General features: G+C 42.6%; 1 protein-coding gene across 4 annotated transcripts in view; it reads left to right on the forward strand.

The window, feature by feature from the left end:
* ATF7 (activating transcription factor 7) overlaps window positions 1-16,260 on the forward strand; it is an 89,825-nt gene that overhangs the window by 71,950 nt on the left and 1,615 nt on the right. For all 4 annotated transcript variants that reach the window (XM_045553831.1, XM_045553832.1, XM_045553833.1 and 1 more), the window contains exons 8-12: window positions 470-583; window positions 1,209-1,361; window positions 5,156-5,353; window positions 6,540-6,648; window positions 10,347-10,687. In XM_045553831.1, coding sequence (XP_045409787.1) covers window positions 470-583; window positions 1,209-1,361; window positions 5,156-5,353; window positions 6,540-6,648; window positions 10,347-10,564 — 792 coding nt within the window. In that variant the 3' untranslated portion in view covers window positions 10,565-10,687. The remainder of the gene's footprint in view (window positions 1-469; window positions 584-1,208; window positions 1,362-5,155; window positions 5,354-6,539; window positions 6,649-10,346; window positions 10,688-16,260) is intronic.

Consider the following 16,260-nt stretch of genomic DNA (forward strand, 5'->3'; position numbering starts at 1 on the left):
CTGAATGGTCATAAACACACATGAGCCCCAGGGAAATGTGGGTTCTGGTCTGTATTAGTTGAGCATGGCAGCCTGCCCAAACTCCACACTAACCTCTGCCAATCCAGCATTATGGAACACTAGACAAAGACTCATCTGGACGGTTGGCTATGGGTCTAGGAATTGATCTTGCCAGCCCCACTGATTGGTTGATTTCACTTGGCACATAGCACCTCCCAAATTGCCCACCACTTTCCTCAAGGCTCTAGCCTTTCCCACAGAAATTGTACCAACACTCAAAGATTAGATTCCCTACCCTGTGGTGCTCCATGGGGAAAGGTATTTCCCAGACTGTCCCTGTTGCCCTGTGCTTGGGTTGCACAGAACAGGTCCTGACATGCCAATCTCAAAAGCACTTCGTTTTGGGAAAACTGTTACCCCACCAATAGTATTATGCCCCTTCTGGTTTTTCTTTCTTCTCTTGATCCAGCTGGCCAGACCTGTGTCCATGGTGCCCAACATTCCTGGTATCCCTGGCCCACCAGTTAACAGCAGTGGCTCCATTTCTCCCTCTGGCCACCCGATACCATCAGAAGCCAAGATGGTGAGTACAACCAAGCCTGAGGCAATGTTGGCCTTTCTGAAAGAAGTGGTATCAGCCTAGGTTTTTAAAGTGAGCCAAGCAAAGGAACCTCCTGGGGCTTGCAAAGCTAAGCACATCCTGCTGTGGGATCTGGAAAAGAAAAGACCCTGATTCATGACTCCCATCTCCTCTCCCCACCTTTAGAGCCTCTCATATAGACCATGGCAGTGCAAAGAGGCAGCACAGATTGTTTGGAATGGAGCTCTTGCTGTTTTAGTTCCAGGGTGACAGATGGAGGGTGGGTGAGTGGGCAGGGGAGCTGGCCAAGAGGTGAATAGCTGCGTAACCGGCTTCTGGCCAGGTTCCAGGAGAGAGCTTTCATCTGGACTCTTGCTTCAACAACCCCCACCCCCAACTGTGCCCAGGATGATAGCCAGGGAACAGAGTAGGCATTTTAGGGATCCAGGTGCACATTTTCTCTCTCTGTCATTTTCTTTTAATTTCTCTGTTAAGAGAAAATTGGAGTGGAAACTTTAGCTATCTCTAAAGTCAATAATAAAATTAAATCTAAGCCTACTTTTCTCATCCTTGATAGAATATCATCCTTGACAAGCTTTTTTTTTTTTTTTCTTATCTTTCCCCACAGAGGCTAAAAGCTACCCTAACCCACCAAGTCTCCTCAATTAATGGTGGTTGTGGAATGGTGGTGGGTACTGCCAGCACCATGGTGACAGCCCGTCCAGAGCAGAGCCAGATCCTCATCCAACACCCTGATGCCCCTTCTCCTGCCCAGCCACAGGTCAGTTGGGCCCTTGGGTGGGGGAACCAGCTGTGTCACTCTCACTCTTTATGTCATATCTGTTTTTTGGAGAGCAGAAAATTAGAGAAGAATGGATTTCAGCTTTCTGCGTATCTTCCTGCTACTTTGGTTTTTGTTGACAGTTTGATTAAAGGAAGATGCACCATTCTTTATCCACCCTTTGGTTAGAGGTACATGCAAACAGACTGAATAATGCAGAACTGTTGCAGACGAGGTTTCAGTTTTTGTTTTTGTTTTCCATATGAATAATGGTTTAATGTATCTGCAGAATCCTCTAAAATGTCACAGAACCTCACTTCAAGCCCCGTCAATGTATTAAACAAAAGAGGCTCCCCTTGTCTCTTAGCCATCCATTAAGTCTTACCAAAGAATAATAATAACTTACCTGACTAGGTTTTACCACAAAAAACCAGATAACAATATATTATTAAAATGTGTTTAAGATGTATAAGTTTTCAAAAAATAAATAAGTAAATAAATAAAATGTGATATTACTGTAATAAGATGGCTCAGTAAAAAAAACTAGAAAACATACACCAAAAAACCTTCTCATTATCAATTTAATCCTTGTATATCAAGAAAAATTAAAATCCTTAAAAAGTCAAAGAGATCCCACTTAGTTACTCAAGTCTCTTCTCAAGGAGGTTTCAGTTTGAACAGAATTCTTTGGAAACTGAATAGTCCTCAGTTTTCATATCATCTGCACTGGACGGGTGACAACACCTGAGATTGGTTTCTAGAGTTGCATTCTTTGCCCAGCCCCTCTTTTCCTGATGTCACCACCTGCTTCATTGGTTACCACCACATGTCCAAACATTTCATGGCCATATGCTGCGTTAAAACTTGGCCAAAAACAAAAGCTTTCATTTGAGTTTTCTTTTTGGAATATAAGCCTGCCTCACCCTCCTGTAACCCCATCAAAGCCAGTCCTGAAGAGGGTGTAAAGTATAGCCCCCACTTGCCTGAGTTTGCTGCTTTCTCTCTTGGGAAAATGGCATGAATTTAGACACATTTTTAGTCACCACTGACTCCTTTCCTTCTCATTCTTCCTTTCTTCCTCTTGGCCTATTCTTTCACCTCCATTCCCTACATGAGTCACTGAATTGCCTATAAGGGAATATGCAGCTATCCTTTCCTTTCCCCCCATCCTCCTTCTAAAGCACTAATCTTTACATGAGCTCCAGTGAGTTCAGAACAAAGAAGTTGAAATTCACAGAAGAATTATTGTAAATTTCCTGAAGAAAGCATCTTCCCTTAGTACAATGAGAAGTAATGACCTAGGTCCTCTAGTTCATTAAATTGAGTTTGAGATTTCTTCTCCATTTTTTTCTTCTTGAAGCGATTAGTCTGAATAAATAAAATCATCTCTTGGTTATCTATTAATGGAGAACATAATTCAGTAGGGCCTGGAATAGAGTACATTTTTTTTTTTTTCTTTTGGCAGATGAGGTCTCACTCTGTCACTCAGGTTGGAGTGAAGTGATGTGATCATAGCTCACTGCAGCTTCAAACTCCTGTGCTCAAGTGATCCTCCCACCTCAGCCTCCCAAGTAGTTAGGACTACAGGCATGCCCCCCCATGCCTGGCTAATCTTTCTATTTTGTCTTTTTTTTTTTAAAGATGTGGGGTCTTGCTCTTTAAAGAGGTCAGGCGATCCTTCCACCTCAGCCTCCCAAGTTGCTGGGAGCCACCGTGCCCAGCCAAGATTCTATTTTTTTATAAGTTCATGCTTATGCTCAAGAAACTGATGTAAGCTCTGGCATTTAGGATATACAAATATAGATAGATATTCCTTAATAACAACAGATCCAAGAAGAATTTACTTTTGACATTGTTATATACAGTTGACCCTTGAGCAACATAGGGGTTTGGGGCATTGAACCCCACATAGTTGAAAATCGATGTATAACTTTTGACTCTCCAAAAATTTAACCACTAATACCCTACTATTGACCAGAAGCCTTACCAATAACACAAACAGTTGATTAACACATATTTTGTATGTTATAAGTATTATATACTGTATTCTTACAATAAAATAAGCTAAAGAAAATGTTGGCTGGGCATGGTGGCTCACTCCTGTAATCCTGTCACTTTGGGAGGCTGAGGCAGGAGGATTGCCTGAGATCAGGAATTCTAGACCATCCTGAGCAAGAGCAAGACCCTGTCTCTACAAAAAACAGAAAACTTAGCCGAGCATGGTGGAGTACACCTGTAGTCCCAGCTACCTGGGAGGCTGAGGCAGGAGGATTGCTGAGGCAGGAGGAGCCCAGGAGTTTGAGGATGTAGTAAGCTATAATCACGCCATTACACTTTTGCCAGGGTAGAAGAGTGAGACTCTATCTCAAAAAATAAAAAGAAAAGAAAATGTTACTAAGAAAATCATAAGGAAGAGAAAATATATTTACCATTAATTAAGTAGAAGTAGGTCATCATAAGGGCCTTTATCCATGCCATCTTCACATTGAGTAGGCTGGGGAGGAGAGAGGGCTTGGTCTTGCTCTCCCAGTGGTGACACAAGCGGAATAGGTGAAGAAGTTGGAAGGAGAAGGAAGCACACTTGGTATAAATTTTATTGAAAAAATACCTGCACCTAAGTGGACTGGCACAGTTCAAACCCATGTCGTTGAAGAGTCAACTTCTTTTCTGTAGAAGGTTGGCCTTTCTATATTTTAAAAAAATTGGGGGGCTGGGCACAGTGGCTCACACCTGTAATCCTAGCACTCTGGGAGGCTGAGGCAGGTGGACTGTTTGAGCTCAGGAGTTGGAGACCAGCCTGAGCAAGAGCGAGACACCGTCTCTACTAAAAATAGAAAGAAATTATATGGACAACTAAAAATACATATAGAAAAAATTAGCCGGGCATGGTGGTGTATGCCTGTAGTCCCAGCTACTCAGGAGGCTGAGGCAGGAGGATCGCTTGAGCCCAGGCATTTGAGGTTGCTGTCAGGTAGGCTGATGCCACAGCACTCTAGCCTGGGCAACAGAGTGAGACTCTGTCTCAAAAAAAAAAAAAAAAAAATTGGACACTATTATAAAATTGGTCTGCCTTCTCTGAATGCATACCAGCTAACAAAAAGGGAATACGATCCAAAAGTGCTTAAGTGACAAAGAACTTCAGCCTGAAGTTTAAAAACAAAAGACAGTCCCTATATCACCAATTTGTAAAGGGATTAAACATTTTTTTCTGTTTACAAACAAAACAGGGGGGTTACTGAGGATGATTAATAACTGATTATAAATAAAAAGAATATACTAATCTATATCTCTTCACAGTAGCCCACATCTTACTGGTAGTGAAGTGAATAAAAACATTTTTTCTCCTTTTCTGAAAACTGTTATAGCATGTAATTGTTTGTACATATTGCTTATCAAAATCAGTGATTCTCAAACTTTTTAATTTCACAGTCTCCCTAAAAGTTCTTCTGACTCCCTCCCTCAATTCTAATTTCTCTGCTTACAAGATTCCCTATTGTTAAGAAACAAAAAGTGATCCGAATTTCATTTCATCTGTCTCAGAAATAATCGAATTTCCAACTGAACTTGTTTATTTAAATTTGGGACAGACTGAGAAGAATGGAAGGAAATGAGAGGCAGAATGAGGCGCTAACTACAAAAAAGAAGCTCAGGGACATAGTGATGAGACTTGCTGAGACTGTTACCAGAGACTGGTACATCCCTTTACCGACCTTACTAATCTACCTAATGTCAGGTGTGATTTAGAAAGGAGTGATGTTCTCACCAAGTAACTCCTCTTCCTCTCTGGTCAACAGGTATCACCAGCCCAGCCCACCCCTAGTACTGGGGGGCGACGGCGACGCACTGTGGATGAAGATCCAGACGAGCGACGACAGCGCTTTCTGGAGCGCAACCGGGCTGCAGCCTCCCGCTGCCGCCAAAAGCGGAAGCTTTGGGTGTCCTCCCTAGAGAAGAAGGCAGAGGAACTTACTTCTCAGAATATTCAGCTGAGTGTGAGTGGGTCCTATATCATTATTGGGATTGTTGGATCTGGAAAGTGGGATTGAATAAGAAAAAAGTGGGACAATATAATGGAAGATGGTAATTCTTTAATTAGGACAGATCCAGAAGTTAGAAAGAACCCCTTAACAGTCACAGTTGAAATCCCTTCCCTAAGGGATTGGGAAAGACACTCACCAGCTATCCCCAAATCTTATACTAGACTGAGTCATCCATAGACCCACTTGGATGAAGGAAATTAGATTAAGCACCCCAGGGTACTTGTTTTAAATCATCGGTAGAATCTGACTGGGGTCATGAAACACCCAAAGGGAAATGTTTTTGCCTAGATAATGCAGCTTACTAAAATAAGGAAAGAAAAAACTGCCACAAGCACAAATAGAACAATTATAATCCAGACATCCTCTTGAATATTATCTTCCCTTCTTCTGATTATTAAAATATTTAAGTACAAAGGTAATATATAAATACATTTCTATTATAAAATATATATACACACAGAGGTGTATAGAATAAAAACAAAGTCCCTTCTTTAATCTGCCTTTTGCAGTCCGGTTCTCTTCCCTGCATATAAATTTGGTGTACCCTCCAGACATATTCATATGTCTAAATAATTTTTATTTATAGTTTTTATGTGGGAGTTGGAGGGATTGTGTGTTTGTTTTAACATAAATGGGTTAACTGTATTTCCTAGAGATCTAGCCATGGTATGGAGCATCTACCACATTATTTTTAATAATTGTATAGTAGTATATTCTGTAGTGTGGTTATGTTATAAGGTAAGGGTACTGATATTGTTCTAATTTTTTGCTAGATAGCAATGCTGCAATGAACAGTGCATGCACTTGAGTAGACAGTTGTGTTAAATAGATTCCTAGAAGTAGACTTCTCCTGGTCAGATAGCATATGCATTATCAATTTGGGTGAATCATATTTACCCTAAATAGGAGTAATTTTTCTATTATAAATCCCTACTTGTCACTGTAAGCAACTCCTGTCTTTGAATTTGTGACTGTTCTGGCCCTGGGCTGTCTGAAGCCTTGCTGGATCAGGAGTCTTATCCCAATTTGCAGGAGAAAACCTAGGCATCATTCTGTCCTCCCTTTGGGGATAGCCACCGGGGAGTCCAAGAGTGGAGGATAAATTTTATTGATACTGTTTTCTTCCCTCCGTCCTCAGAATGAAGTCACATTACTACGCAATGAGGTGGCTCAGTTGAAACAGCTACTGTTAGCTCATAAAGATTGCCCAGTCACTGCACTACAGAAAAAGACTCAAGGCTATTTAGGTAAGTGACTCACAGTCAAAGCAAAGTCAGTCAGTAACTGCATGTACTGAGTGTCTCAACTGTTTATGATTTTGTAACCTCATCCCAAATGTACTGTGGACTCCAAACTGATTAGTGAGTAGCCCTTGTGGAGCAACCAGTCCTACCAAAAATATATATATTTTTGACAACAATATAGTTGTCAAAATAATAGAGTTATCTTAGTTATCTATTACAGTTAAGGATGATGGGTAGCAAAATTTCCTGGGTGCCTATTTTGTGTTAGGCACTCTACCATCTTCCCAATTCTTTCATGAAATAGATATTATCTACCTTTATACATGAGAAAACTGCATTCAGATTAGGTTACACAGCTGGTAAAGTGGTGGAGCCAAGATTTACATCCAGGTGTTTCTTATTTCAAAGACATTGTCTTAGCCTAGAGAAGATATAAACAGTAGTTGATAGATTAGGATTGGTTAAGAATCGGGATTTGGGGGTATATTTTTTCTAATGATGGCTGATGTTTCAGTTTATAATCTATGAGCATACATAAAATAGTGCTAGAAGGCGATGCCCACAGAGTTGTGTTCAGGACATGCACAATTCTGAAGTTAAAATTGCTGTGAATAATATGCTTATGGGCAGTAAAAGGTAATAAATGCTAGTTTTCCTTTGCAAATTAAATAAATTCATAGAAATGCTGGCTATCAAGTTTTGATATATTGAATTATTTTTTCACTAACCGTCTTTATCATTTCAGAGATGTGTTCCCATAGAAAAAGAATAACCATATCACCAATTTAAGACATCTCTGTTTAAATTTTAATGTAAATTTCTACTTCAGGGTACATTCATTCATTAAGCAGATATTGATAGTCAGTTTTGTGCCAGGCACTGTTTTACATGCTGGGGATATAATAGGGAACCAAATAGATTAGGTTAAATCCCGGCCCTTGAGGAGCTTATATTTTAGTAGGTGAGACAGACAATAAACAAGATAAATAGGCAAAATATATGGTAGAAGAAAAAGTAAAACAGATGAAGGGTGATATGAAATGTTGGCAGCAAGATTGAAATTTTAGGTTAGGTGGCTTTTGAATAAAGACCTGAAGGAAGTAAGGTAGCTAGCCATGCATTTACATGGAAGAAAAGTACTTCAGGGAAGAGTGTGATCAGCAAATGCGAAGACCCAAGGTGGGAGTGTGCCTGGTACATTCTAGGAACATCAAGGAGGCTGGTGTGGCTGGAGTGGGGGGTGGGAGATGAAGTAGGGAAGGTAATAGGAGCATTTCACTTAGGGTCTCATCAGTCATAGTGAGAAGCCCGGCTTTTACTCTACATTGAGGGCCATTAGTTTGTTTTCAGCAGAGGAATGACTTGACTGATCTGACTCAACATTTGAACAGTATTCCTCTGCTGCAGATGTCGGCGGTGCAAGGGCAGAAGCTGGCAGTCCACTTAGGAGGCTGTTGCAATAATACAAGCAAGAAGGCCGGGCAGGGTGGCTCATGCCTGTAATCTTAGCATTCTTGGGAGGCCGAGGTGGGAGGATTGCTTGAGGCCAGGAGTTTGAGACCTGCCTGAGCAACAACAAGACCCCATCTCTACAAAAAATAGAAAAAATTAGTTGAGTGTGGTGGCACATGCCAGTAGTCCCAGGTACTTAGGAGGCTGAGGCAGGAGGATGGCTTGAGCCCAGGAGTTTGAGGTTGCAGTGAGCTATGATAATGCCACTGCACTCTAGTCTGGGCAACAGAGTGAGACTCCATCTCAAAAATATGTATTATTATAATAATAATATAAACAAGAAATGATGGAACCTTGGCCCACGATGGTCATAGTGAAAGTAGTGAGAAGAGGTTGAATTCAGGATTTATTTTGAAATTAGAGTGACAGGGTTGGATGACAGCCTGATGGGATGGTATATATGAAAAAAAGAAGAATCAAAAATGGCACCAATGTTTTTGCCTCAGCAACTAGAAGAATGGAGTTGTCATTAATTTAAATAGGCAAAAGTGGAAGAGGAAATGGTCTGGGAGGTACATCAGGAGCTCAGCTTTGGACAAGCTATGTTTTTTTGTTTGTTTTTCAAGCTATGTTTAAGAAACCTATTAGGCTTACAGGTGGAGCTATCAAGCAGGCAGTTGGTTATACAGGTTTGCAGTTCAGAGGAAAAGCTAAAGATAAAACTTTGGGAATCAACAGCATATAGTTAGTTTTTAAAGCCTTGAAACTAGATGAAGTCCCCATGGTGACAGCATAGATAGAAAAAGAGAAGTAGTCCCAGGACTGAGCTCCAAAGAGATGAAAGTCCAAAGAGATGAGAAAGAACCCGTAAGAGACTGAGAAGGAGCAGCCAGGAAGATAGGAGGAAAACCAGCTAAGTGGCTGGACGTGGTGTGTTCTGTCCCTCAAGATAGGAAAGCATTTCAAATTTAGTGATCAGCTATTTCAAATTCTATTGACAGGCTAAGGAAGACAAGGACTGAGTATTTACTAGTATGTAATCTATATACAGTAAGTTTTCTATTTAGTCCCTGCAAGAACTCTGACCTGTAGTCAATCCATTAAACTATTCATTACAGCAAAGATGTATTTAGTTCCTGCTGTGTGATATAGACGTTATGGTAAGTACTTGGCACAAGACAAATAAAACATTGTCACTGCCTTTGAAAGGATCATGTAACCCGTGAGCAAATAAGGACAGATATCCCAGTCAAGCAGCCCCTGCATGGGGAGCTTCCTGAGGACAGAATTCCCCTTTTATTCTCTGTGTGCCTGTGCCTGGTACATGGATGATGCTTAGCAAATGTTTGATGAATAAGTAAGTATATATTCTGAAAACACAAAAGATGAAACACTTAATTTTCTGAGGGTAACAAAGACGGTTTCACAGAGGAGGCAATATTTGAATCCTGAAAGAAGACTCAGGTGTTCATCAAAAGGTCAGAAATACAACCATTAGAAGTTTGCCCTTATTCCACATATCTCTGTTTAAGCAGCCACAGAAGCTATCTGATGTTTAATAAAACTCCTTGACTGATGAGCAACATGAAGTTACCACTGTATGCAGCTCAGATATCTATGTTTAGTAGTGAAATGTTATTGTCACTTTAGGTGGAATGGCATAGCTCGTAATAAATGTTTTAAATCATTACTGCCTAGCTAATTGATAGTCAGGAGGGTCAAACAGACCTCTTTGTAATTTTATGTGTTAACTGAACTTTGGCCAAGGACTGGCCATTTATAACATCATTTGATTATAGCTAGATATTTATCAGATTTACCTGTGGTGCAACTATATGCTAAAGGAACATAAAAAATAGTAGAATGATTCTATTCCTGTGGGAATTGATCAGAGAGGATAGCTAAAAAGTGATCTATTTTAAAACAGGCAAGAATAAGAGGAAAAGTGTTCCAAATAGGGGTAATGAACTGTGCAAAGACCTAGAAGCCAGATAGTGTAATTAACATGTTGGGGATTCACTTTATTGGGATAGATATTTTAATCTTGGCTGAGTTCTTTCTTCCCTTCTTACACCTTCCCATTTCCTAGCCCATTTATGACTTAGTAGCCAGGATTCTTGGGAGCTTTCCTCCCAAAAAGTTCATTTTCCTGTGAACTCCTTTAGAATTATGGCAGAAGGTTGTCCTGCCTCTTTCTCCATTCTGTTTTCTAACCACTTGCTCTCTTCTTTGTTCCTCCTTCCTGGCAGAAAGCCCCAAGGAAAGCTCAGAGCCAACGGGTTCTCCGGCCCCTGTGATTCAGCACAGCTCAGCAACAGTCCCTAGCAATGGCCTCAGTGTTCGCTCTGCAGCTGAAGCTGTAGCCACCTCGGTCCTCACTCAGATGGCCAGCCAAAGGACAGAAGTGAGCATGCCGATACAGTCGCATGTGATCATGACCCCACAGTCTCAGTCTGCGGGCAGATGATGCCTCCCCTGGTGGAGAGGTCCCCAGCCAGAGCTCGCCCGCCCAGGAGCCAAGAGAGATGTCATCTTATCCCCTTCCATCTGCCTTGGATGTGGCAATACGTGGGGGGTGAAATTGTGTGTTGTGAGTAACGGACATACATCGAGCTTTTCTCTGCAGCCACATGGTCATGTACGTTTGACACCTGTACTGGGGGCCTCTGAGCCCCAGAGCCTCATAGATCATCCGCCAAGGGTGGGGTTTCTGATGTACCCACAGCCAAAGGCCTTTCCAGATGGTCCGAACAATCACCCTACCCCATGCACGTGTATCTCTCTCTTTTAACACTAACCCTTGCACTTCTAGGTTTGGGGTTTCTCAGTTCCCTCTTCTCCCACTAAGCCATGGCTGTTACCTTCTTGTTCCTTACCAGCATGCCACTTCCTGCCAGATAGAGGGAGGCTAGATTTGATGGCATATCACCCGCTGACCCATCCCCCAGCCACCCTATGGACTCAGGACTTTGTCTCCCAGTAGCTGCTTATTTATCCCTTTTTCCCCTTTCTAAATTCTAGTTAAAACATTCACTTATGGAGAATGTAAGTTTACCTTTGATGTATGAAGTAGCAGTATTTTCCAGCACTTCTATAAGCTTTATTCCTTCTCCCTACCTGCCACCAAAAAAAAGCAAAAAGAAGCAAACAAAACCCCAGGAGTTCTAGTTCTTTCTCGTCTATTTCCAGAGCTATTTGAGTACCTCATTTTGTCTCTTGACTTTACCTAGTCTAATGGTGGGGTCTTTCCTTATCTTGTGGCCTTATTATTAGAGATTTCTTGGTAGGGAAAGAGCCCATGTCTGACTGGTTGATTCCCTCTCCTCCCCTCCATCTTCCTTCAGTTCTAATCATCAGGGTCGGCAGGAACAATGTAGTTTAAAGCTTGTTCCATCAGGTTACTGGATTAATTGATTCTTTTATGTTTTATAAGAGTTTACTGGCCAAAGCATACATATTGTCATCTTTGGTCTTTTTTTTTTTTTTTTTTTTTTTTTTTTGAGACAGAATCTTGCTCTGTCATCCTGGGTAGAGTGCAGTGGCATCATTGTAGCTCACTGTAACCTCAAACTCTGGGCTCAAGTGATCCTCCTGCCTCAGCCTCATGAGTAGCTGGGATTATAGGTGCACACCAAGACGCCCAGCTAATTTTTCTATTTTTTGTAGAGATGGGGTCTCACTCTTGCTCAGGCTGGTCTCCAACTCCTAAGCTCAAGTGATCTTCCCACCTCAGCCTCCCAGAATGCTAGGATTACAGGCGTAAGTCCTTGCACTGGCCTTTGGTCATCTTTCTGCTCCTGCCTCTCTCTCTTCATTCCCCTGTCAACATTACCGCCTATCTCTCTTCTGTAACTAGTTCAGATGCAGCCCTCCTGCAGGCTGTCGTGTAGGGACTGTTAAGTTCCCTTGCTCTACCCCATCTCTCTGCCTCACAAATCTGTCTTCTTTTCTGAGCTAGGGTCTTGTATTCGCAAGTGCCCATTGCCCTCTAGACTACCTTTTCTCTTTGACCAGATTCCTGGCCTAGCCACTGGTCCTGCAGAATTTCCTCAACTCATTTCTGCCCTCTGCCCCCTAAATGCAATGTTTCTCCATAAAATAAGCTCCAGGATTCCAAAGCATCATAGCCAAGGTCCCAAGTGGGTTTTTTTAAATGTGAGATTAGATAGAGGAAGGAAGGGGAGAGGGAAGGTGTTGTATTGATCTCAGCAGAGGAGCCCAGGGTCTGGCCTGCCTGGGAAATTGGTGACTATCCCTCTCAACCATTACTTTGAAGAGTTGGATTGCAGGGGGAGAAATTCATCCCTCTTGTCCCTCTTTCTTCTCCATTAGGACTTCTCATCTTCTCTTGGCTCTGAACTACGCAATTTCTGCACGGCCATAGGAAGCAATCCAAAGCCAGAGGCCTGTGGATAGATAGGTCAACGTTAATAGCACTTCAGTGTGAAACCCTTCCAGTTGTCCCAGAGCCACCTTCTGCCATCTGCCCAGGCCTAGAATGTCCTTTTCTCCATCTCTCCTACCTCCATTATACATACAAAATAACTGCCAACTTCCTTGCTTATTTTGTCTTCCAAAATTGGCTGTCATAGGAAAATGAGAAAATTATTCCAAGCTACGAGATTCCCATTTCCTTAGAGTGATATACTGAACCAGGTGACATGTTCTGCATTTTTTAAAATTTCCCCTCCTGCTTTTCAGAGCCAGTGCAGAACAAGCCATACCTTGGTGAAGAGTCGAGAAAACACAATTTTCTCATCCTCTACCAGCAGACACCCAACAGGAACGGCCCCTGAAGTGACTCAGACTAGCAAATGTTATGGCAGATGGTCACAATGCAGGTTACCACCTCCAGGGACTTCGCTTGCCTTTAAAAATTCACAGCCATAACTTGTGCTCAGGACCTCTCCTTTAGATGGCTGCTCCCTGGAATTTTCTCCTGCTTTAGATTTTTGTTTCATTTTTTGTTGTCTTGATTTCCCACTAGCAGCCTTGCCCTAAAGCTTGACAGAGTTTATGGCTCCTAAGGAGCTTTCATAAGACCCTTGACTATTTTTCTTCCCGCTTCAGTAAAGTGTTTTTAAAGTTAAGAATCAATTTGTCAAAAAATAAAAATAAAAAAAAAAGAATCAATTTGTCACTGCAAACATGCCCTGCCAGTCTGTCCCTGTGTCAGGTGGCTATTTTTTTTTTTTTAGTCACACCTGTGGCATGGGTGGCTAATTTATGTAGAGAGTCTTTTTAGATTCTTAGCCCCCATGTCTAATTCTCCGAGTCCTTATTTCATCAGTGGGAAGTTAGCATAGGGGACCTAAATGAGGACCATTGCCAGAACCGTAGTAGGGAAGTGGCACTGAAATGAGGAAGGGGCAGGACAGAACCCGCCCTCCCCAGACAGCTCTTGAGTTGGTCCTCGGTCTCACTAAGAAGGCAGAGCATTTGCTTACCCTGACACTTCTCCAGTAGTCAGGAGGAACATCACTTCTCTTGTTACTGCTGCCAGCCATGTGGTCACTCTCCCCTGATCTTTGTCTTCCAGACTCATCTGGACCAGAACCACACATCACAGAGGGTGTCACTTAGCCCTTCTTAAAGACCATGGCCTTTCTAGCAGCCTAAGGGAGGACACTTTCAGAAAGGAGCTGAGAGTGTGTCTTGGACTCTTCTGAGTGAAAACAGGACTCAGGCTTCCCAGCTCACTCCAGAGACACAGCTAGCTGCTAGATACCCAAGGCCATAGAGAAAGGAGTCAGAACCAGGTCTTCTGGTCTGCACACTTTCTGCCTCATTCCCTTAAAAGAAAGCTTGCTTAGCATTGAAAAGTTTGAGAAAGCCTCCCACACTACTCGGGAGGTTAAAAAAAAGTCAGCTCATTTACTTATTCTTTCCCTGTTGGTTGTACATCCCAAATCTGGCTTCCTTCAGCCTCCACTCCTCTCCTTGGCCCTGAGCACTAGACCATGGACAACAGGTAGTGGTTAAAGAGGAGTTGAGCTAATTGAGCCTCACCTTGCTGCCTTCCATCCCTGTTCTGTTGTTCTCAGCTCCTTTCTTTACACTTGATCTTAGCCAAAAGGGCAAGAAGCAATCTAGCTTCTTTCTTTCTTTCTTTTTTATTTTTTTTAAACAATCCTAAACTAGAGACAGACAGTTCCTTTTTTGATTCACTGCCCTCCAGCACCACCCATCCTGGTAGAGGGAGTGCTTGACCATAACCGTGTTCTATCTACATCCTGAACCACCACGCAGACACCAAAAAAATACTTGCTTTGGTTTCTGAGGCTCCCCTGCACCATACTGAGAGGCTCCTTAAAGGTGCTAGCCCCTAAAATAGTTATCCTTACCAAAATCTCCCCCTTTCTTTTATAACTTCCTTCCCATCCCCAAATCATTATTTTCCAGTAATATTGTACATTGTATACACAGGAAGGAAATATATTATTTCTTTTTTTTAATTTCATAACCAGTCTGTTTAGATTCCAGTCTTCTGGAATATATGACCCCTGTCATATATGCTTTTGTTGATATGCTCTTTCTGCTCAGTTTAGACTTGACAGGGGTCGGGAGGCTGCAAAGGAATAGGACATGTGAGGCTCCTAAGGCAGATTAGAGGACCCTCCCAGCCCCACTACAGCCTCCCACAAAGCTACATCCCTCTCATAGTATAGAACTGATTTCTCTATTTTTCTGTTTGCACACATACTTGTGCATACAGAGATAAATCCCAACCCACCCACCCCAGGGTGGTAACCCAGCAGGAATGAGCTTAGGTGGCTGCTGGCCAACATTCCTACCCTCTGCACCAGTTGAATTGTCTCTCTTTGGGATAAAGTCCTACCCCAGAATGAGAAAAGGCTGGGGAGAGTAGGGCAGGTTAAGGCAGCTTATGTCCTTTGTAGATTCAGGTTTGTATCATAGCTGCTAGGGTTTATTTTATTTTTTTAATGGGGGGCTAGTAGCACAGAGATTTCTCACTAGCATTAACTACTGGTGAGTGAGGTTTTTAGCTGTAAGAAGTGGCTGTGAGCACTAGTTTCATTGACTTTACCTTAGGGCAGTTGTTCTCAGAATCTGGTCCAGGACCAGCGACAACAGCATCTCTGTCATCTGGGAACTTGTTAGAAATGCACATTCTTGGGCCCCATCCCAGACCTGCTGAGTCAGAAACTCTGGGGGCAGGTTTTAGCAAGCACTCCAGGTGATTCTAATGCACACTAAACTTTGGGAACCATTGCCTTGGGGGCAAGCTGGGAAATTCTTACAGGGTGTCGAGGATATTTTAAATACCATCCTCTGCCTTAGCACTAACATTTTTCTATTTCTTCCAGTCCCTCCAGTCCCTCCCTCCCTTCCCATTAAAACAACCACCACATCACTGATCTCAAAATCTAGGTTTGTCTTTCTTCTAGTGTTTTCCCTAAAACCTATCCCTGTGTTGGTCTGGACAGGAGTTGTCCCATATTCCTTTGCAGACTGGTCACTCCACATTCTTTGTTACATTCAGGACCAGCTGGAGCTTTAGCTGTCCGGTTACACACACACACACACACACACACACACACGCACACGCACACGCGCACACACACACACACACACACACACACACACCCCTTTCAGGCAGGGAGGAGATGAGCCCCCAGGGTGGAGGCTGCTGCATCCTGACATAGTATCTATTGAAAAGAAAGCAGTGTATATCTATGATTATATCTCTGTTCATCTATATATTTTTGACATGTAGCAACACCTCTCCATCTTATCAAGGAACTTGACTCTGGGTCTGGGTCTCTCCAGACCCCAGTGGTGGACTTTGACAGGTAGGAGGATGCAGTGCTACAGGCTATTTTGTTACAAAACTGTCTTTTTCCTCGTCCCCTCCACCTGATTCAGCATGATCCCTGTGAGCAGGCTCTCACAATCTCCCGGGACGGGGCTGAGGCAGGGGCTTTGCTCTATTCTCCCTAACCGTCCCTTCTTCCTTCCCCCTTGCCACTTAGCAATTATCCCTCCAGCCATGCCTTCTCCCTCCCTCCCTTGCCCTGGCATATATTGTGCCTTATTTATGCTGCAAATATAACATTAAACTATCAAGAGAACCACTGTTATGTCTGATGCTTCACTACTCTGATCTACAAGTCCCATTGTCCGCTCTTCTGGGAACTCACT

This window comes from Lemur catta, chromosome 6, assembly GCF_020740605.2.
Source record: "Lemur catta isolate mLemCat1 chromosome 6, mLemCat1.pri, whole genome shotgun sequence".
Taxonomy (NCBI): Eukaryota; Metazoa; Chordata; class Mammalia; order Primates; family Lemuridae; genus Lemur; species Lemur catta.